A 21609-nucleotide genomic window follows, 5' to 3' on the forward strand; every position below is an offset into this window, starting at 1 on the left:
TTGGTCAATAAGACATTTAGAACGTGCTCATATCAGCATCACATCACGACTGACTCATCACTAAAAATATTGCTCCGCCAAGTCTGTGGCAACATTGTATCCATCTCCATGGCAACACTGTAACTGTCAGAGCTGGAGCAGGAAATTACTGAAAAATACGCTGTAAAATGTCCTGTGTTGTTTCTTTTGTTGTTAGTTAATGTGTTGGTGGTTTATGTTGTTCCCTTTGTGTGTAATTGGCCTGATCAGCCACTGTATAAGTCCCCTTTGTTGTCTGTTCGTTAGCTCAGTTGGTTTGCCAGGTTGCTGTAGCATTATAGCCTGAGTTCAGTTTTGTTTATTTGACCTCTTTTATGGGCCCAGAATTAACTGCTTGTTTTTGTAAATTGTTTTCCTAATTTTTTGGGTAAATAAAACCTGTATTTATCAAAATCCAACTGCGACTCCTCTTGCTTTGCGGCTCGGTCCCTCACAGACAGCTTCATTAATAACAGAAAAAATGTTAGTTGTTGTTGTGGTTTTAATCTGAAAACATGAGGTGAATTTATAGGTGAACATCAAGTGTGTCATAGTTTCAGAATGAATCATCCAGTGGAGGGTTTTTCTTCTTCTATGGTTTTAAATGTGTAGCTCAACATAACTCTGCCACAGTCAATTGACTAAACCACAGAAGAAGGAAAACAGAGTTTATCATGAAGATCCTCAGTGTGGATCAGTAGAATATCAGCCTGATGTCTGTAGATTAGTGTCAACACAACTTTCACATCATATTAATCTGAACACACAAATAAAACATGATGTCTGACCTCAGAGTCTCCAGTCTACAGTCTGGACTCTTCAGAAAACCACACAGATGATTCACTCCTGAATCCCTCAGGTTGTTGTTACTCAGGTCCAGATGTTTCAGATGGGAGGGGTTGGACTTCAGAGCTGACACCAGAGAATAACAGCTGATCTCTGACAAACTGCAGCTGTTCAAACTGAATGAAGAATAAAATATGTTAGGTTAGAAGGTCTGTGTATTATTAATTCATTTGATATTTCATTAACAATCTTGACCTGCAGGACTTCAACCTGAATAAAGAATAATAAGATGTGTTCAGGTTTTAAATGTGGAGCTGAACCCAACTACCAGTCAAAGGTTGAACACACCTTCTCATTCAATGTTTTCTCTTTATTTTTACTTCTTTCTATAGAGATCACAGAGTGAGCAAAGCAGTAATTAAAGCAAAAGTTGGCTATTTTGAAGAATCTACAATGTAAAACATGTTTTGAATTATTTGACACTTATTTTATGCCTTAGAGAGAATCTACTATATAAATAGTCATGAAAATAAGACAGAAAAAATACATTAAATGAGAAGGTGTGTCCAACATTTTGACTGGTAGTATATGTCTCCATTATTGTGGATCACTGACACTAACATGAAGCTTCAGTCGGACACTGTTTCATTCATTGAATTGTTGTAGAACAAAGTTCTCTCTTTTAGTTTCTGTCCGTGAAAACACAAAATTGGTGACTGGATCTGTGGAACTCTGGCTGCTGCAGCAGGAGATTAGTTTAAGATCAACGTTACAATCATTCATTCACAGAACAACACTGTAGAGTTTGTCCTCCATCTGGTCACATTGGACTCAGATTATTAAGAGATTTCTTCACAGACAGTATGAAAAGAAAGAATGATTACTGACTACAATAACTCTTTTAATGTGTTAATCCTTCTATAGAGGAAAATTAAACAAAGACCTGAAGTGTTCTGACTTTGTGTCCTTTCATGTGAATTTCCACCAAACCTGACAAGAGAACTGATAAAAACAGGATCGTCTGTCTTCAACCAATAATAATTCAATAAAATGAATAAAAGCTGAAATAAAACCATAAATAAAAAACAAAGCAGTCTGAACTGACCTCAGAGTCTCCAGTTTACAGTCTGGACTCTTCAGTCCAGTACACAGCTGCTCCACTCCTGAATCCTCCAGGTTGTTGTTACTCAGGTCCAGTTCTGTCAGATTAGAGGACTGGGAGCTGAGAACTGAGGACAGAGCTTCACAGCTTCTTTTTGAGAGATTACAGTCACTGAGTCTGCAGAGAAGATAAAATATAAAGAACTAGTCAGACTTGTATTTCCCTCAGTTTAAAGATTGCTGTGTATCTATTAATGACTAAAACTATCTCTGTACTTACAGAGCTTTGTTGGAGGCTTTGACCACTGGCAGCAGCCTCAGAAGAGTTTCCTCTGAAGCAGAGTATTTCTTCAGGTCAAACTCATCCAGATTATTTTCTGATGACAGTAAGATGAAGACCAGAGCTGACCACTGAGCAGGAGACAGTTTAACAGTGGAGAGACGTCCTGATTTCAGGGACTGTTGGATCTCCACCACTAGAGAACGATCATTCAGTTCATTCAGACAGTGGAACAGGTTGATGCTTCTCTCTACAGACAGATGCTTACTGATCTTCTTCTTGATGAACTGGACTGTTTCTTCAGTCTTTGAGCTTTTTGTCTGTTTCATCAGGCCTCGTAGAAGAGTCTGATTAGTCTCCAGTGAAAGACCCAGGAGGAAGCGGAGGAACAAGTCCAGGTGTCCATTTGGACTCTGTAAGGCTTTGTTCACAGCTCTCTGGTGGAGATGTTTCAGATTTGGTTTGTTAAACATTTTAGACTTCCAGGAATTTGTTTGTTGTTCTTCCATCAGATTGACAGAAGAGTTGATGAAGGTCTGATGAACATGTAGAGCAGCCAGAAACTCCTGAACACTCAGATGGACGAAGCAGAACACCTTGTCCTGGTACAGTCCTCTCTCCTCTTTAAAGATCTGTGTCAACACTCCTGAGTACACTGAGGCTGCTCTGATATCCATGCCACACTCTGTCAGGTCCGATTCATAGAAAATCAGGTTTCCTTTCAGCAGCTGATCAAAAGACAGTTCTCCCAGAGACTCAATCATCTCCCTGGTCTCTGGACTCCAGTGTGGATCTGTCTCAGATCCTCCATCATACTTGACCTTCTTCACTTTGGTCTGAACCACCAGGAAGTGGATGTACATCTCAGTCAGGGTCTTGGGCAGCTCTCCTCTCTCTCTGGTTTTCAACACATCCTCCAGAACTGTAGCAGAGATCCAGCAAAAGACTGGGATGTGACACATGATGTGGAGGCTTCGTGATGTCTTGATGTGGGAGATGATGCTGCTGGCCTGCTCCTCATCTCTGAATCTCTTCCTGAAGTACTCCTCCTTCTGGGGGTCAGTGAACCCTCTGACCTCTGTCACCATGTCAACACACTCAGGAGGGATCTGATTGGCTGCTGCAGGTCGTGTGGTTATCCAGAGGTGAGCAGAGGGAAGCAGTTTCCCACTGATGAGGTTTGTCAGCAGCACATCCACTGAGGTGGACTCTGTAACATCTGTCAGGATCTCAGTCTTGTGGAAGTCCAGAGGAAGTCGACACTCATCCAGACCGTCAAAGATGAACACAACCTGGAACTCTTCAAACCTGCAGATTCCTGCTTCTTTGGTTTCAGTGAAGAAGTGATGAACAAGTTCCACCAGGCTGAACTTTCTCTCTTTCAACACATTCAGCTCTCTGAAAGTCAATGGAAATGTGAAGTGGATGTTCTGGTTGGCTTTGTCTTCAGCCCAGTCCAGAGTGAACTTCTGTGTTAAGACTGTTTTCCCAATGCCAGCCACTCCCTTTGTCATCACTCTTCTGATTGGTCCATGTCTTCCAGGTGGGGCTTTAAAGATGTCTCCTGGTCTGATGGTTGTTTCTGGTCTGTCTAGTTTCCTGGATGCTGTTTCAATCTGTCTGACCTCATGTTCATCATTGACCTCTGCAGTCTCTCCCTCTGTGATGTAGAGCTCTGTGTAGATCTCATTCAGAAGAGTTGAGTTTCCTGCTTTAGCAATCCCCTCAAACACACACTGGAACTTCTCCTTCAGACTAGATTTAAGTTCACCTTGACAAACTGCAGCAAAATGTTCTGAAGGAACAAACAAATAGATCAGTGAATAAATCATTTTGGATATGTTTGTTATATTTGCTCCATCTCTTGAGACATTAGTAAATGTTTAATTCATTCATCAGGTTCAGTGTTCATAGAAATCCTCTTACTTCTCTGCAGACGATCAACCAGCTCCTCCTGCTTCATTCTCCTCAGGAAGTTCAGTGTGATCTTCACAAATGCCTCTCTGCTGCTCCTCCTCTGCTCTTCATCCTCACCCTCCAACACCTCCTCATCCTCCCTCTGACTCTCTAAGCATTCTGGGTAATCTGGACTCAGATCCCTCTGAATCTTCTTCAGCTCCTTCTTCACAAAAGTCACAATGTTGTCCTCCAGGAGCTGGAACAGAAAACTATCTGAATGACAACCAGACTGAAATCATGGAGACAAACATCAGATCCATGTTGGACAGACCTCCAGTCCACTGGTCTACAAAGAGCAGCATGGAGATGATGGAAAGTAGTTGTTGTCCATATACAGACCTTAAATATGGAGTCCAGCTGTGTTTGATGGTGATGAACAGACTGATCACTGGGAACATTTAAACTCTGCTGCTTCACTCTGTGAATGAATCATCAGAATTAGTTCACATCATATCAGTCCACAGAGACCAACATGTAAATGTCCATGAAGTGATATCTGGATGTGAACAGTGAATCAGATGACTCCTTGTAGTCATTAATGTTGATTATTCTTTCTGATCCCACTGAGAATCAACAGCTTTCAGCTCTTGCTTCTTGATGTTTGGTCACTAACTGTATTTACATCTGATTTCTGACATAACTTCTGGCTCCATTTGTCTCTTGGATGAATAATGTTAATGTTGATCTTATAACAGAGTCAGTCAGGTTCAGGTTATGGCGTCTTGTTCTTCTCACTTTCTCCTGAGATAAACACAGGATAGACTCTGCACTGGAACACACTGATATCAAGTCTATACTGATACAGACACATGTAATGATTCATCTCCACAGTCAGCTCCTGGTTTCCTCATTCATTAAAACACATTTCTTCTTTAATGCTCCTGTTGGTCTTTTAATTGATGGAGACTCTCAGTGACTCTCATGATGTGAGATCATCCAGATCATGTGTAAAAGGAGGCCATCTGTGAAACTCAAAGGAAAATATCTAATATCTAAATACCATATGCTCCATATGCTCCAACCTAGAAGCCTCTTCCTCTTCATGTAAACAAATGGGAGCTTCCTGATTCATCTCAAACTGACTCAGAGTCATAGGAGAAGACATTAGCAGCGTTTTTTTGAGCTGGAATATAACGTTTAATCACAAACAGCAAAGGTAAGACATACTTTATGATTTTGTGAATGTTATTTTGACGACTCATCACTGTGACAGACTACAAAATACTTACAAAAAGCTTTGTCTGTGACACAGATATCATTCACACAAACAACACAACAATAAAGATGATGAACATGTCCCCAAAAGTCACAACAAGACACAATTAAAAAATGGCAACATTTTCAATTTAGTCACAACTTACCCTCTGGAGTCAAATGTTAATGGCTGAACCATGGACCAGTCACTCTTCATAGACACAATGCTGGGATCAGGTTTGGGTTTGAGTGTAGATCTAGATTTAGATTTAGATTCAAGGTAGCCTGGTGTCTCATAGATCCTGACAGACAAAGAGGAGACCAAATTATTGCAGCAGATTGTTTTTTCTAACAGCCATTTCTTAATGATTAAATTCTTATCAAATGAGGATGGATTTGTCATCACTGTGACAGACTACACAATACTTACAAAAAGCTTTGTCTGTGACACAGATATCATTCACACAAACAACACATCAATAAAGATGATGAACATGTATCCAAACCTCACAGCAAGACACAAAAAATGGCAACATTTTCAATTTAGTCACAGCTTACCTTCTGGAGTCAAATGTTAATGGCTGAACCATGGACCAGTCACTCTTCATAGACACACTGCTGGGATCAGGTTTAGGTTCAGGTTTACGTTCTTGTGTCTGATGGATACTGACAAAGAGAGAGAAAGTCACTTTTAGTCCCCAGCCACAGAAGCTGTGTGTGAGATTGTGGAGTTTTAAGCTGTGAAATGTGGAAAGACATTAATGTTGTTTTCAACACACAGAGAGTTCTTCATCTCACCTCTGAGCCTCAGACTTCTTCCTGATCCTCTCAAGTAATTCTCTCACATTGGGTTTAGAGGGAGGGACTCCCTCCTCTCTGTCCTCACACTGATCCATTCTGCTGGATTCACATCAGCTCACACATACTTTCTACCTTCACCTGAAGAGGAAAGAAATCATCCAAAGAATAATTAACATTCAACGACACTGAATTTGACTGGAGATGTCCAGAGTTTAACACAACTAAAGAACATGTTTACAACTTTCAATTTACTTTACAACACTTTGCATTGCTTCGTATGTTTAAATAGAATTCATATATTATTGTACTCTGGATTATTGGAGAAAAATGTGCCTTCACCACAACAAGTTACAATTTGTATTTTCAGCTCTGACTCAGATTTCAGCTGCTGACAACTGATATTAAAGAGTTAAACATTATAAACTACTGACTTGAACTTCAGACAGAGTTGACACAGAGAAAAATATCTGCGACACAACGGTGGTGAAAGTGAAAATAACTTTAGACTTAAATCTGAGGCTGGATCCAGATTAATGAAGATTTAATAATTTAATTTAATCTGATCTTCATACTGTTTGATTCCAGTGAATCATTAATCTAATAATAATGTAGACTGATCTTCAAACAGAGTGACACAAACTTAATAATGAAATAAGAAGTGAACATCTTCTACAAACATTACAGAGCAGAAACAAACATTAAAGTTACTGAAGACAAAGTTAAAGCTTTAAACAAATCAAACTTACAGTTTATTTAACCAGAGAGATGAAGAAGACTCCACTCCAATCTGAACACTGAACAGGTGAGTCAGCTACTTCCTGGTTAAAGGGTCAGTTCACCTGTGATTGAGGCAGAATGGATGGTTAAATTTTAACCCAGGTTCTCTGAGTGGTGTCGAAGGAGGATATTTTCCTCTCTTTCAGCCCAGGATCTTTATAGCTTTTGGAAATGATCGTCCATCTACGCACAAATCACGCAACAATTTCTCACGTTTAGGATATTTATTTGGTGCACAGAGAATAAGTATTGATTTCAGCGCTGAGACTTCAGTCAATCCACCTTAGGGGTAATAAAAAAACAAAAGCCGCCCTTCAAGCACATACAGTGACCTTATTCTACCTAGACTCCACCCATCCAAAGGGAGGAGCACTGCCTCTCATGTGTCAGTGAGTTTCTATGGCCTTACTTAACCCCTTAAAACCCAACAGTGGAGAGACTATTTCTCCACCCTACATATTCCATATGTATGGGGACTGACCCCCACAGGGGCAGCTGACGTGGATTACTCTTTAAGACGACACCACCTGTGGTGGCCGCCCATTAATTACACCTGTGGCTATATAGCCCCTATGCATGCGTGGCCTCTGTGGTTAACCTTGATTGGAACATGTTCTGGAGCGGCCATGTGGTGGAGAATTAGTCTCTCCACTCAGAGAACCTGGGTTACAATGTAACCATCTGTTCTCTATCGTATTGAGACTATCTCTCCACCCTACATATTCCATACATATGGGGACTCTGTAAGACACGTCGCGAGGAACCAAGACAGACTCCTCCCACGGGAGCCTAACATGGCAGTTGAGTTCGAATGAGACGTCACTGCCAAAAGAGTGCTACCACATGTGCTCAAATAAGGGAAAGAAGTGCAACCCTGTACAGTGGTATGACGTTGCATCCCCCATGAGCCAAGGTGTAGGACGCAACCAAGGCTACCCTGGCCCCGCAAGATGCTAAGGCCATGTAAGTAAGTGAAGTCTCAACTGGCCACTCTGTAACAGAGCCCTGGTTACGGAGGCATGGAGCCTAGTGCCATGTCCGACTGACTAGAGCCCAACACATACTCGGCGAATGTAGTGCCAGCTGCTATATTTATGCAGTAGGTTCCTAATAAAGGTGGATGAGGTCGACCAAGAGGCCGCCGTACAAATCTCCAACAAAGAGGCACCTCACCACAAAGCACAAAAAGTGGCGAGGCCCCGTGTGGAGTGTGCCCGCGCCCCCACTGGGGCCGGCCTGCATGCCATTTCATAGGACTTATGGATTTTACTCACAACCCAATGCGAAAACCTTGATTTTGAGACTGGCTGTCCAAGGCAGTTGGGTCTGTAACAGACAAAGAGCTGGTCTGTCACTCTGTGGGCACGTGTTCTTTGGATATAAATCCTTAGGGCCCTGACAGGGCACAGCAGTGGCCAGTCAATCTGCCCTGCCTCACCATCCTGGGTAGGGTTGAGGGGGTGCAACTCCATGGACCGACTGGCAGGGGAGTTTGACCAGACGTTTGGGTGGAATGCAGGGTTTGGGCGCAACACCACGCCAGCATCACTCGCCAAGATGCGGCAGCAATCCTCATGGACCTAAAGGGCCTGGAGTTCTCCCAGTCCTTTGACACAATCGCCAATAAGAATGCCACCTTGAGAGAAAGTCGTTTCAGCTCCACTGTTTCCAGGGGTTCAAATGGCTCATGCTGCAATACTGACAGCACCACCTCCAAATCCCATGGGGGGATAGAAGGCCCCTGTGATAAGGAGTCACCCTACCTGCCCCTTTGAGGAACTGTGCAATCAGGTCGCAGCAACCTATTGCCAGTTTGCATGGCCCCACACGGGCTGCCTTTATGGCTGCCACCATTCCCCTAAGAGTTGAGGGAGACCTGCCAGCCTCCAGTAGTTCCTGTAGGAACTGGAGTATGTCAGTAGCAGTGCAAGAGAGGGGATCCACCTGCCTCTTATTGCACCATGACTCAAAGACTCCCCAACGATAGGCATATGCTGCCTGAGTTGATGGAGCCCGGACTCCCTGCAGAGTGCTAACCACCGTTTGGGGCAGCCCCATGGCGAGCAACCCGGCCCTCTCAGGGACCAGGCCCAAAGCCTGAGCCTCTGGGGAAAAGGGTGGAAGAGAGTCCCTCGGGTCTGGGACAGAAGGTCCCGTCGACGGGGGAGCTCCCAGGGATGTCCCTGTAGGAGGGAGGCAATCATTTGAGAACCAAGTCATCTGGGGCCAACTCAGAGCCACCAGGATGAGGTTCACCTCTTCCACCCAGACTCTCTGTAGGAGGGGGTGCAGGAAGGAGGGAGGGAGGGTCGTCCCTCCCTAGAAAGAAGAAGAAGGGACAGTGTGCTGTCTCTCTGGAGACACTGATCTGGGACTCCCAGATCTCACTCACCACATCTGCAGAGGCGAGGGGAAGAGGACACAGACACACTGTAAAAATGCCAACAAGAAAAATAAGTAGACTGATCTTTACACTTTTACACTGTAAAAGTCCAAAGTTAGAACAGATTCAATCAGATTAGGTCAGATCCTGACTGATCCAGTGTTACTGAAGTTAAAAAAGCAAATGATCACTTAAAGATGAACTTCTTGTTTCTGCTGCTGGTATTTATTAAATTCAAAGGAGAGACAAACTGGACATCAGCCGGTTTATTAACGTTTCGGTAAAATCCAGAATTACAGACAGTGACACATGAATGACATTGTTTCAAAATTCAGAAATAAATCTAAAGTTTCACATCTGTATGAGTTATAATAAAATCAATAGTTTGAAAGACATTTCAAAATGTTCTGTAACAAGTTGGATTTTAAAGTAGGACAAGAAGAAACTTAACCATATACCAAACAATGTTTCAGCATTTATCCTGATGGAAAACCTCAAAGTGACATTAATCCCTCTATTTTCACATAATTTACATTAAAATTTCCCCTTTTACAACATTTTTCTGAAGGGTTCTGTGTCCTTAAATCTACTTTCCAGACATCTTTACATAAAGTTCCTGTGACCAGTCAGTGAAGAGTAAAGCAGATGAAACATAAAGCAGATGCTCTGAATGAACCCACTCCTTTTTAAAGTGTAAAATAACTGGAACCTACAGTAAACACAGAAGAGCAGGTACACTTTAGATTATAGTTGGAACATAAATATACACAATCATCAATAGCTGCGTTTCCATTACACGTTTTCCCACAATAAAAGTGATATTTCTGAAATTTCAGTAAAGTATAATAATAAGTGCTTTGAACTGTGTGAGCTGAAACTCTTGTATTATATCCCATAATGCTCTTAAATCCCCATCGCGCTAGACTACACTTGAAGATGGACTGGTCACATGACCTCCTGCATCATCTCTGATTTAACCTCTGGATCATCAGGACTCAGCTGGAATCCAGATTTATTTCCTGAAAAACATCAACACAACAAGCTTCAGGATGAATCACTGAGGAAAACAGCTGCAGGTTTACAGGAAACACAAAAGCATCTTTGCTTTGATACCAACTGTGTTTACTACACTACGACTAAAACAAGCAACTCTACTCACCTCACAGTCTATACTCAGGACTCTTCACTAGATCGAGCTTCACATCTGAATCCTTCTGAGATGAGGCGTCTTTATACAGATCCACATGTATCAGCTGGGAGGGGTTGGACTTCAGAGCTGAGGATAAAGAATAAAAGATGTTTGATCAATGACTTCAACAACTAATCAACTGTCTGAACTGATGCTGCTGGATTTTCTGTTGATTGAACCATTGATTTATCAGCTTCCCGCTGAGTGTTGGACAGGAGTCACTTGTGAAACTGCCCAATGTTGAAACTCACTCACTCTATACAGTTATTGACCCCAATACTTCGGGTGTAACGACTTCAGAAGACGTAGGTGTAGTTACAAACTGTGGCCACCGGAGGGCAGTGAACAAACAACCTCATCAATCAACCTCAATTGTCGTCTATCATTTTTTATTTTATTTATCTTTCTAGTTTGATATTATTCAACCTTTTGACCTGAATTATCACTGAATAATTAAGGACAATTTATTTTTATTTTCCGAATTATAGGCTGTGGCTAAGAGAAACCTTGACATGGAAATACATGCTCATTGAAAATGCCAAATAAAGTAAACCATAATATGTCATGCACCACTGATATAAACCGATGCATTGATCACAAACCAATCAGAGACCAAACATGAGAAAATATCATTTTAACATTTGAACATTTAACATAAAAATTATGATAATATACATAATCATAATTCATTTCCATACTCTTTCTGCACTGGAGTTCATAATTCAAACATTATTTATTATTTATATCAAGCGCACATATTTTAACAGCATTTTATTTTAAATATGTAAATGTGATGTAAAAATAATAACAGTCCTTCTTCCAAGAGTTTTATTTTAGGGTAGTTTATTTTTATCCTGAGTATTTAGTTTCCTCATCGCGGTGCGCAGTTATTTCGCTTTTTAGTTTTATTTTGTTGACCGGAAGTACTAATCGTATGCATTACTGTGAACTTAACACTTCCAATGTAATGACAGTATGTGAGTCCGCACAAAAATAACCAGAGCGAGTGAGTACCCCAAGCTAGGCTAGGCTAACTAGCGCTAATTACAGCGGATATTTCATCATTTCACAGAATTGAGCCCTCGAATTAACGGTGTCTACAACTGTTAAATACAAATCTCATTCTTCTCATGGTTTCGCATCATATAAAATAAGTCTCATAATAACAGACCGAAGCTGTAACACTTCTGCTACTTAACGTTACATGTTCCCGTTTAGCAAATTTAATCCGCTACCATCAAGATAAATAGAAGTGACAGCGATGCACGACTAAATTAATCATTGAAATAAAGGAGATATTTGATGCTGTGCGAGAATAATTTTTGAAATGTGAGTTGAAAAACTGTCCGCTTATTTTAAAGAAATAAAGAAAATACTGTCAGTGACAATGGGGAAGCTGGTTAGCTCTACCGCTAGCTCGGCTAAACGTTTCTCTATTTTAGGGCACACTGTCGTCTTAAATAAGATAATAATTATATGTAATTTTATATATACACACACGAATTGTAGTTTAGTCCGTTTGACATATAATATCATATTTTGTAAGCTAATATTTTGTGTTTTATTGTTTATAAATTGTTTTAACCGGAAGTGAAACCTATATGCAGTCTCTCTAACTTTACACCAATTGCTCTGTAGTTACACTTTATGGCCACAAGAAGGCGATAAAAGGCTTTACTGGTCTGTGTTTAGAGACTGGCAACACATGTATTTATTTATTTATTTATGGTTGTAACTTTACTTAAATGTAAATTATTAGCTGAGTTATTATTAGTCTCTTGCTGTTAAATATCAACAACTTCTACAACTTGCCAAGGATCAAACCAATAACCTCTCAATCCTTTGAGGGAGATTAGGTATAAAATAAATACAAAATAACCAGATTTTATTATCTTGGATTCTTCTTTGATTTCACATACGATCAAATACTGATTGACATTGTCATCAGCAAGTAGGAAATTATCATCATTAATGAATATAAACTGTGTGAATGCATGTAATGTCCAACACCCCTGCTACAATACCTCACTTGGTACAGTCCACCTCCCCCTTCCCTAAATCTAGTTGGAATCGTCCACTTCCTGTTTGCCAGTCTGGCCTCCTACCTGGACAGGTGTGGATGGAGCACATGGAACAAACATTTGGGTAATTTGAATCTGTGAATGAATGAGACTGAATGTCAATGTTTATTTCTCTGAGTTCACCTGAAATCCTTCAACTCAGACATTTACCAGTGAAATCATTTCACAAAACATTCAAATCCATTGATACCATCCAAACCAGTTTAGTGAAGAAGGCCAGGACGTCATGTTCCTCTGTCCCTAAAACACCACCAGCTGGAAATGTGATGATGAGAATCAAGTAACAACAGGAAACCACAACTAAAGAGACACAGAGACAGACACTGCTCCATGATGAAAGACTAAAGTTGGGATGTTTTGTTTAACGTTTTAATTCTCTGGTATTCTCTCAACAAACCTTTAGTCTTTAATCAAGCAGCAGTAGTTGACTTCATGTCTCTTTAACTTTGATTTTCATGTTAAGTATAAGTTCAGTATGTTGGCAAAACATTTTTATATATTAAAATAATGTAAAGTTAAATTAAAGTCACCTACCTGTCAACTACCTTAAATAAAACAGAAAGAAAAACCAATAACACGTTCATCAATACCCCTTTGTTCATAATTATTGACTAATAATTTATCTTAAAATCTATTTTCAAATCTATTAAGTGTTTTACATCATTTCATTTCTGTTTCTCAGTTGTTTCATGGATTTACACCTTTTAATGTTACACATCTTTTTTCTGTTGCATTGATTTAATTTGTTTATTTGCACATTGAAGACAGAAAACATGAAATGAAACACCTCCCTATGTAAAGCAAAATGTATCTACACATGGAAAGTAACATTAAACTACAAATTTCAGACTTCTAATATCATAACGTTCATGTTTCAGGTTAACTGGACAAAAATAAGTTTGGTTTATTGTCACCATCTGTTGAACATTTAAATATGTGCAGACGCTATTTTTCTTTTTATTTTAGAAGCAGTCATTTCTGAATTTGACAATTCAGAGCTAATTTTCCATAATAATTCCATAATATTTATGGAGCACATTTTTGTGGAGCATATCCACTAAAAGCTGCCTCCCCTTCTTTGGATCTGGTGCCAGGGACGAGTAAATGGCCACTGCCTGTTGACTGAAGTGTTCTTGCTGGGGTGTAAGTGATGAGCATATCTGTGATGAACTGAGCTGCTTTATAAACCAGGAGCAGTATTTTCAAATTGATTCTTGTTCTAACAGGAACCAGTGCAAAGATTTAAGATTCATTTTTCTGAGTCTGATTTTAGGGAACTAATGTTTTGTCTGATAGTGATGATTTTGTTGTTAAAGAAAGAAGCACATTAATCACATTTTTCTGAGGACAACATTTCGGAGGGAATGGTGGATGGTGGGTTAACAAGTCTGTCAACAGTGGAGAAAAGCACTTTACTATTATTAATGTTTTCATTGATAATTTTAGAAAAGGACGATCGTCTAGCTTGTTTGATTGCTTTGTTATAGTCGCTTCCATTTTTACCCAGCCAGGTTTCAGTTAGTAGAGTGAAGTCTCCACTGTGGGTACTAATGAGTTCATTCATTAAAAATGATTCATTTGTAAGTGACCTGACATTTATTAGAGACATTTTTATTTCCTTTATTTCCTCTGAGCCAGATGTGGAGTTGTCTGAGTCGGCTGAATTTTACAGTGGAGACTGACGGACGTTGAGAGAGCAGCTGTGGGACCACGTCATTGATGCCCTGAACGAGCACCTGGGTGGCAGGAAGTGCTGCATCTGATCTCCACGTGTCGGACCATAGAAGTTCCAACAACAGAACATTGGGAGGGGACACGGCCTCCACCCTCACAGACCACAGTGGTATTACGTATTAGGACATTTTTCTCACATACTGTACTTTTACTTATTCATGGCAGTAACAGATGGTAATAATCTAGTGACATTACTAAATGTTGTTGGTTTCGTTCTAACCTCCTACTTCTATCACTCCAGAACATCAGGAGGAGACACGGCCATGATGGTTTCACCCAAACAACAGGAACTAGACAACAACAACAGCCTATAAGTAGAGTATGTTACATTACTATTAAAACTCATTTAACATGAGTCATTAGAACAAATCACAATGATCCAAGATGGCTTCCTCCACAGTAAAACTCCTGCTCATAGAGTTTTTTTATATATACTCTATTACTATTTTATGATAGTAGAGTAACAGGTAGTAATAAAATAGTAATAATAGTAATGTATAATAGTAGAGTAACGGGTAGTAATGACATAGTAATAATAGTAATGTATAATAGTAGAGTAACAGGTAGTAATAAAATAGTAATAATAGTAATGTATACATTAGTAAATGTTGTTGGTTTTGTTCTAACCTCCTACTTCTATCACTCCAGAACATCAGGAGGAGACACGGCCATGATGGTTTCTAAGACTTCACCTGAAGAACAGGAACTTCTCAAGAACACCCTGAAGGTATCGTATATCAAATTATCATTTAGAGCTTTTGTAACTTGTAACTCCTGCTGCTAGTAGACATTTATTTTATGTCATATTGTTTGACAATTGTAGACTAACATGTTTTGTTCTAATCTCTCCAGGAGGAGACGTGGCCATGATGGTTTCCAGGACTTCACGTGAAGAGGAGGATCTTCACGCTACAGGTAACGTATATTTTTTATAGATTATTTATATCTGTCCCTCTGTTTGGAGGGTTTGTATGTTTGTACTGGACCCCCACAGCTTTTCCACGTGCGGTGGCAAAGAGATAATGAAGGCCCTCCACCCTCTGCAGACTCCTCCCATGAATCCCTCCCCCTATGCTGACTCCACCCACTAAGCCTAACCCCTCCCACACTGTCCCTGACTCCTCCCACCACACACTGACTCCACCCATTAACCTACTAGCCACTCCTCTCGACTGACTCCTCCGCCTACATTAACCCCTCCCCACCTGACCCTGGCTCCTCCCACTAACCACTCCCCTACTGCACCTGGCTCCTCCCACCTCTAATTTGACTCCTCCCATTAACCCACTAGCTCCTCCTCTCTGCTGACTCCTCCCCCCTCACTGTAAAACTCCAGCTGCTCTTAGTTATGGGAGACATAACCCAGTCCTTCTACCTCTCAGAAACCACGGGGAGGACACGGCCCCCCCCGCGCCTGCTACCACAGGACCCACTCCGATGATCCAGGCCCCCGACAACAGGTGGGATTCGAACCAATCTCCTGCGACTTCCAGCCGCGGTTGAACCACCACACGCCACCGAGAACCCTTCACACTTGGACCTTCTCTCTGAGCGCTTTTGTCATCGTCACTTTGGAACCTGGACTTTAAAAGTCTCGACTGTCATAAGATTTGAACCCATGACTTAAAAAGTTTCAACCACTCATTCAACTCTCTGAGCTATTTAACTGCAGGTTTCTAGTCTTTCATAAACATTTTCCATCAGTTTCTTTGGGTGTTGATCTTCAAAAGTCACGACTGTCATAAGATTTGAACCCATGACGTCACACTCACCATAGACTCTTCTAACAGTCTGAGCTGTTTGTCCACATGTTCCTGGTCTTTCTTGGAGCTTTTCAGTCTCTACTTTGAGTGTTGGACTCTAAAATTCATAGACTACAATAAGATTTGAACCCACATCTTCTGAACCTCCAAGAAGTCCTCTACCAGCCTGAGCTATCTGACCACAAATGTTTTCACTCTTCCTGGAGCTTTTCTGTTTGTTTCTGTGGCTGATTAAATCTAAAAGTTCTCATGGGGGATTGAACACATGTCTCTAGAACATTAATGAACTGACCTAACACCTTAGGCCACCAGAGAAAAGCTGCTGCGTTCAGATTATATCCGGGTTTTTTTGTCTTTTCTCTGGATGTTGGACATTAAAATAAAAAGTAAACTGTCCAAGGATCAAACCAACAACCTCCCAGTCCTTAGAGGAAGACTCTAACCACTTGAACCACTGAACCAGAGACAACAACGCATTTACTTTTGCATCTTTTCAGTCTTTCATCTTGGTATTAATATTTAAAATGGACTGAACCATCCAGGGCTTGAACCCAAACCGTCAGAAGCTCTGAGGAAAGACTTAACATCATGAGCCACGACCCCAGAGACACTGCAATGCTTTAAACTTTAAAAGCATTTTAGTTTTTCCTCTGTCACTTACAGAATAAAATGTAGAAAGCAGAGCTCTGGATTTGATCCACTGGTTTCAGACTGAGAGACAGAACCACAGCTGATCTCATTGAGCTACTCTTCAACCTGGATATGCAGCTTTTTGTTGTTGTGTTCATTGTTCACTTCCCTCAGATGCAACAACAGAAAGATGTCAGTAGTCTAGAGTTGAACCTATGACCTGAGAACAAGGAGGAGTTACTAGGACGTCTCTCCTCACTGAGCTATTCACAAGGTTTAACCAAAGGAAGTTTGTCCTTAGATTTCTAGATCACCAGCCTCAGAACCAGCTCATCCTTCTCTACTGGGTTTTCTCTTCTCACTAAATGAGTCATAAAGTCTCTTTGAGGATCAGTGTTAGTGGATGTGGACAGTTGTAGTTTCTGACACTGACCACTGGAGGGCAGTGATGGTGATAGTTTAAAAACACTTCCTGTCCTCTGGGTTCATTAAATCGTTCAGGATCAGGAGGAACTCTGATTTATTTGAGCTTCATCACTCCTCCTCCTCCTCCTCCTCCTGCTGCTGAAGGTAAAACCGTTTCTCTGGTTCCTCTCCTTTAGTCTGGTGTCAGTGTTTGTGTTGATCAACAGGCTGCGTTCACCTGCGCAGGTGAGTGTGTTTTCAGAGCAGTGAGCCTCCTCCTGCCTCTGACTCATCAATTCACTGGTTAAAGAGTCAAAACAGACTCTGCAGACTGACCTGCTGCTTCCTCTCAGTCTCAGTGTTCACCACTAAGTCACAGTTGATCAACTCACTGGAGAAACGTGAAAGAAACACGCGGACAGAGGCAACGTGTTGCTGATCAGCTGTTTCCACTCAGTCCGCTGCGTTCAGGACAAATCGGACATTTTAGATTCTTTGGTTAAATCCAGCTGCATTTAGAAAAATAATTAACTGACAAAATTAAAGTTGATTTAAAGACGTTTTTCTGTATTTTATCAACAATTAAAGAATCTAATGCACAAAGCTGTTGAAGTGTTCACTGTAGAAACAAACCTGTCAGTTCAGTCTGTTACTGATAATCTCAAATGATAGAAACATGGGTGATTTTTAAGATCAGAGGGAGCTTTGTTTAAATGTGCTGCGGAAATATAAAGAAAACTGAAAACATATAATGTGTCGTCCAACAGAAACTTGAACATTTAGTTCGTATCTGTGTGTAAATAAGAAGAATAATGTAGAAGATCCAAAAAAGCGTTGAACAAGGTCAGCTGGACTTGTAGAATTTCTTGAAGACGTTTCTCCACTCATCCGAGTAGCTTCTTCAGTTCTGATAAACTAGTGGGAAATTGAGGTTTAAATATGAATAAACTCTGTGGGTACCACCCACCCGAAACTTGCTTGACCAGAAACTGGGGTCACTAATTTCCATAATGTCTGGTACTTACCTGTCCTTGAATGGGGGGAACTGTGTGCCTAGGCTACTTACCCTATGAATAGAGCTCTGATGAAGCTGTTGTCAGTGGGAACCTGGAGGCTCAAGGTGTGAATGGTGTTGAAACTTCTTGGGGACAGGAGTCAAGACTGACGTCTTCAAGAAATTCTGCAAGTCCAGCTGACCTTGTTCAACGCTTTGTTTGGATTACCATGACCTGGATGACTGAGAACCTTCACAGACAATAATGTAGAAGGAGTTGGTCTATGAGTTAAAATGTTGAGGCTCCTTCTGTAAAAGCAGCTATAATTAGATAAACAGTGTCTCTAATATTTTGGACTTTCCATCATGTACGTTAACTCTTCAACAGGAACAAATGATGAAGGTCTGAGGTTGACTCCACATGGAACCTCCTCCTCTAGTTTGTTTGTGTGTGTTCACATCATTTAGACTGAGTTCAGTCATTTTTCACGTGTGAATCCAGGACGTGTCGTCCTTCTTTTTATTTTTCAGATGAGTTTCCAGGTGAAAACTGAAGATGAGTCGTGGTCTGACTTGGTCTCCTTCTCATCCTGAACCTTTCCTCAGAGCTGGTCTCATCATGAGCTTCACAGAGAAACCTTCTGACTTCAGGTCAGCACAGTCACCTCAGAAACAGCAGAGAAACTAAGACTCACTTTCTGTGGACACAGTTATTTTGATTAAATGATAAAATGTTCTTCCACAGTGACTCCTCACAGGAAACTGTATTAAAATGTGATTTGTTGTTTTTTTATGGTAAAATAAAATCTTTTTATCAAACTAAAGAGTGATTATTTTTGTTCCTAATATTTTGTCCCTGTTGTTAAACTGGTGGTTTTGTGGTGAAACATCAGTGTGAGGCTTTAAAAGGACGTTTGTGTGCCGTCCACCGTGTCTCTCAGGTGTGGTGGTGAAGTTTTGGAGGTTGTGTGTTCAGCTCCAGGTCAGACAGTGACTTGAAGGAAGTCCTCCTCACCCAGAGGAAGGACGGCCCTCACCACCTGAGTGGTTTCAGAGAAAGACTCGTTCATCTGACTCGTCCCAGTCATTTGAGTCAGGAGTTGACGGTTCGGATGTGAAAATCTCAGGAAAATGTGAAGGTCGGGACCTGAACCCCGACCTCCCGATATCAAACCCTTTACTTTACCTCGACACTAAATACCTTCCTTTTTCAACTTTTGGCCACTTCAACCAGGAATAGAAGTTAAAATTTTATATTTTAACTTGAGAAACAGCCTCCAAATCTGGAGGTTGCGGGTTCGAGACCAGGTTTTATAAATAAGCTTGTATGCTTGTCATTGTAAAATAAAACAAAACAAGTCTCTGTGGGACTTGAACCCACAACCTCTATACCCCCAACCCTTCTCCTTGCTTCCTGAGCCACTTTCTCACACTTTACCATCATTTTTTTGGTATATTTGTCATCTGATTTTGGGGAACTATTTCAAATTTTGGAAAAAATAAAAAAGTTGGCTCCGCCTCTCTCAGACTCCGCCCCTCCGAGGAGCGGTTCAGCTCTTGATTCAACTCCCGACTCACTGAGCCGTTCAGTCAGTGACTCCCTCAACCTGAAGACTCTCAACCTCAGACTCTCCTCTGGACTCTGGAGAAGCTTTGAGTGTTGGACCAGTGAAGCAGCTGAAGACTGAAGACACAGTCTCTCAGTGTTTTTACAGCCACTAACCCTCCACCTCCAAATGTCTGAACCTTCTAACAGCCACAGCTCTTTGAGTTCATCTGGAGATCTTTAGTTTAACTTTGATTTAGATTCACATGAGCAGAAGAAATCTTCTTAGAGTTTCATCTATAAATTAAATCTTTTCTTCACTGGACATATTCCTGAATCTCAACATTATCAAAGACCTGAACACTTTAAAGCCACAGAAACACATCCAGCAGCTTTTTCTGACTTTTATTAAATATGAAAATAACTGCACAACTTTTCAAGTGTGACAGATTCTTTGGAGCAAAACAACAAGAGTTTACACACAACGTCTGATTAGTTACAGCATCAAATGTTTGAGGCACTCAACAAGGAAAACATTTCAGATTTATGAAAATATGATTAAAAAACTATTCAAAATGAAATGAGTTCATTACTTAATTCCTACAAAGCTAAAATATACAGAAAGATGAATGAAAACTAAGCTACTTAGAGTACATACAGTGATATAATATGAAAACATGTACTAACATGAGGAGGAGCTTTTACACTGGAGAGGAGCAGGGACCTGGTTTCTAATGTTCTTCTTCACTCTACAGTTTCTTTAATGTTGTTTGTTGTTCATCAGGATTTCTGGTTGACATTTAGATTTTCTCAGGAGGGATTTCTCCACCTGAATCTTTCCCCTCAGATCCTCCCGTCCAGGTTCTTGTCGTGGTGTCGTCCTGAGGGCTGCTCTGGTTGTGGTGATCCATCAGCATGTTCTCCACCTGCAGTAAACACACATCACGTCACTGTTCTTCATTTCACATCATTTACATTTAAATAAAAATGCACATCTCTGTTGTTCCAGGCTTGAAATATAAAACGTTGCGTGTCCACCTGTGATTTCTATGATAAACTGAGTGTCTTCAGGCTGCAGACTGCTGGTCAGACACAAACAAGGAAACAAAAAGATGACTTTACCATGAAGAACTGGAGGCTCCTGCTTTGGTTTTATATGGACATGTTCACATTTCTTCTCCATGTTACACTGATGACACGTCGTTTAAAATAGTAGATAAATATTTGTAATGTCGTGTTTACCTGAACCGTGTTAATATTAAATTAATTCTCAAACCAGTTTATTTGGGATGAAGTAAATAAATTAAATTATTTCATTTTTCACAAAAACAACACGTTTACTTGAGACCAAAGTTACGTTGCTAACTTAACACTAATCAGGTTAATTAACACCTGTTCCCTACTTCTGGTTTCTTCTTCTTCAACATTAAAATGGCCTGTAACAGAGATTTATCTCCATCTGGCGGTGAACCGATGAACTACATGATTTATGTTAATAACAACAAAGAGAAACGATCACCGCCCACCAGTGGTCACTGTCAGTACAACTGTCCACATCCAGTAACACTGATAAGTCTGATAATGATTTGATATGTGACCACAGATAATATGTCAGCAGAGACTGAAGAGTGTTATACTCCCATCCGGTGGTCACAGCAAGGAACTACCGATAGCTCCCAACATAAAATGGAACAAATGTTATCTACGAGATGCACTCTAAAAAATGGAAACTATGAGCTGCATTACACAAAATCAAAATTAATACATGCCACTGTAAAAAAATAGACACAAAGAAATGTACAGTAAAAATTGGAAACTAGGATATACACTGCAAATGGAATCTAGAAGATGCACTGTAAAACATGAAAACTATTACAGGACCATTCATTAGGGAAAGAGGACAGGGACAAATCGCACGCCCTTTAATGACAGGTGAAAGTGCAAACAAGAAAATGAACTAAAAGTAAG

At 40.6% G+C, this 21609-nt stretch overlaps 2 protein-coding genes and 1 long non-coding RNA gene across 3 annotated transcripts in view; 1 reads left to right on the forward strand and 2 right to left on the reverse strand.

The window, feature by feature from the left end:
* Positions 1 to 6925, reverse strand: part of LOC125000974 (NACHT, LRR and PYD domains-containing protein 3-like) — a 196079-nt gene extending 189154 nt beyond the window's left edge. Inside the window, exon 1 of the mRNA XM_047576792.1 lies at positions 6886 to 6925. The gene's annotated coding sequence lies outside the window, so the exon portion shown is untranslated. The remainder of the gene's footprint in view (positions 1 to 6885) is intronic.
* The window catches only part of LOC125001222 (NACHT, LRR and PYD domains-containing protein 3-like), a 174398-nt gene that overhangs the window by 9329 nt on the left and 143460 nt on the right, over positions 1 to 21609 (reverse strand). The window contains exon 14 of the mRNA XM_047577144.1: positions 1924 to 2083. Within this exon, the coding sequence (XP_047433100.1) occupies positions 1924 to 2083 (160 nt within the window). The remainder of the gene's footprint in view (positions 1 to 1923; positions 2084 to 21609) is intronic.
* LOC125001076 lies at positions 13628 to 15818 on the forward strand. The gene is made up of 5 exons (XR_007111487.1): positions 13628 to 14412; positions 14545 to 14617; positions 14952 to 15030; positions 15156 to 15218; positions 15686 to 15818. It is a non-coding gene; the product is annotated as an uncharacterized LOC125001076 (long non-coding RNA).

Source organism: Mugil cephalus, chromosome 23 (assembly GCF_022458985.1).
Source record: "Mugil cephalus isolate CIBA_MC_2020 chromosome 23, CIBA_Mcephalus_1.1, whole genome shotgun sequence".
In the NCBI taxonomy this organism is placed as follows: domain Eukaryota; kingdom Metazoa; phylum Chordata; class Actinopteri; order Mugiliformes; family Mugilidae; genus Mugil; species Mugil cephalus.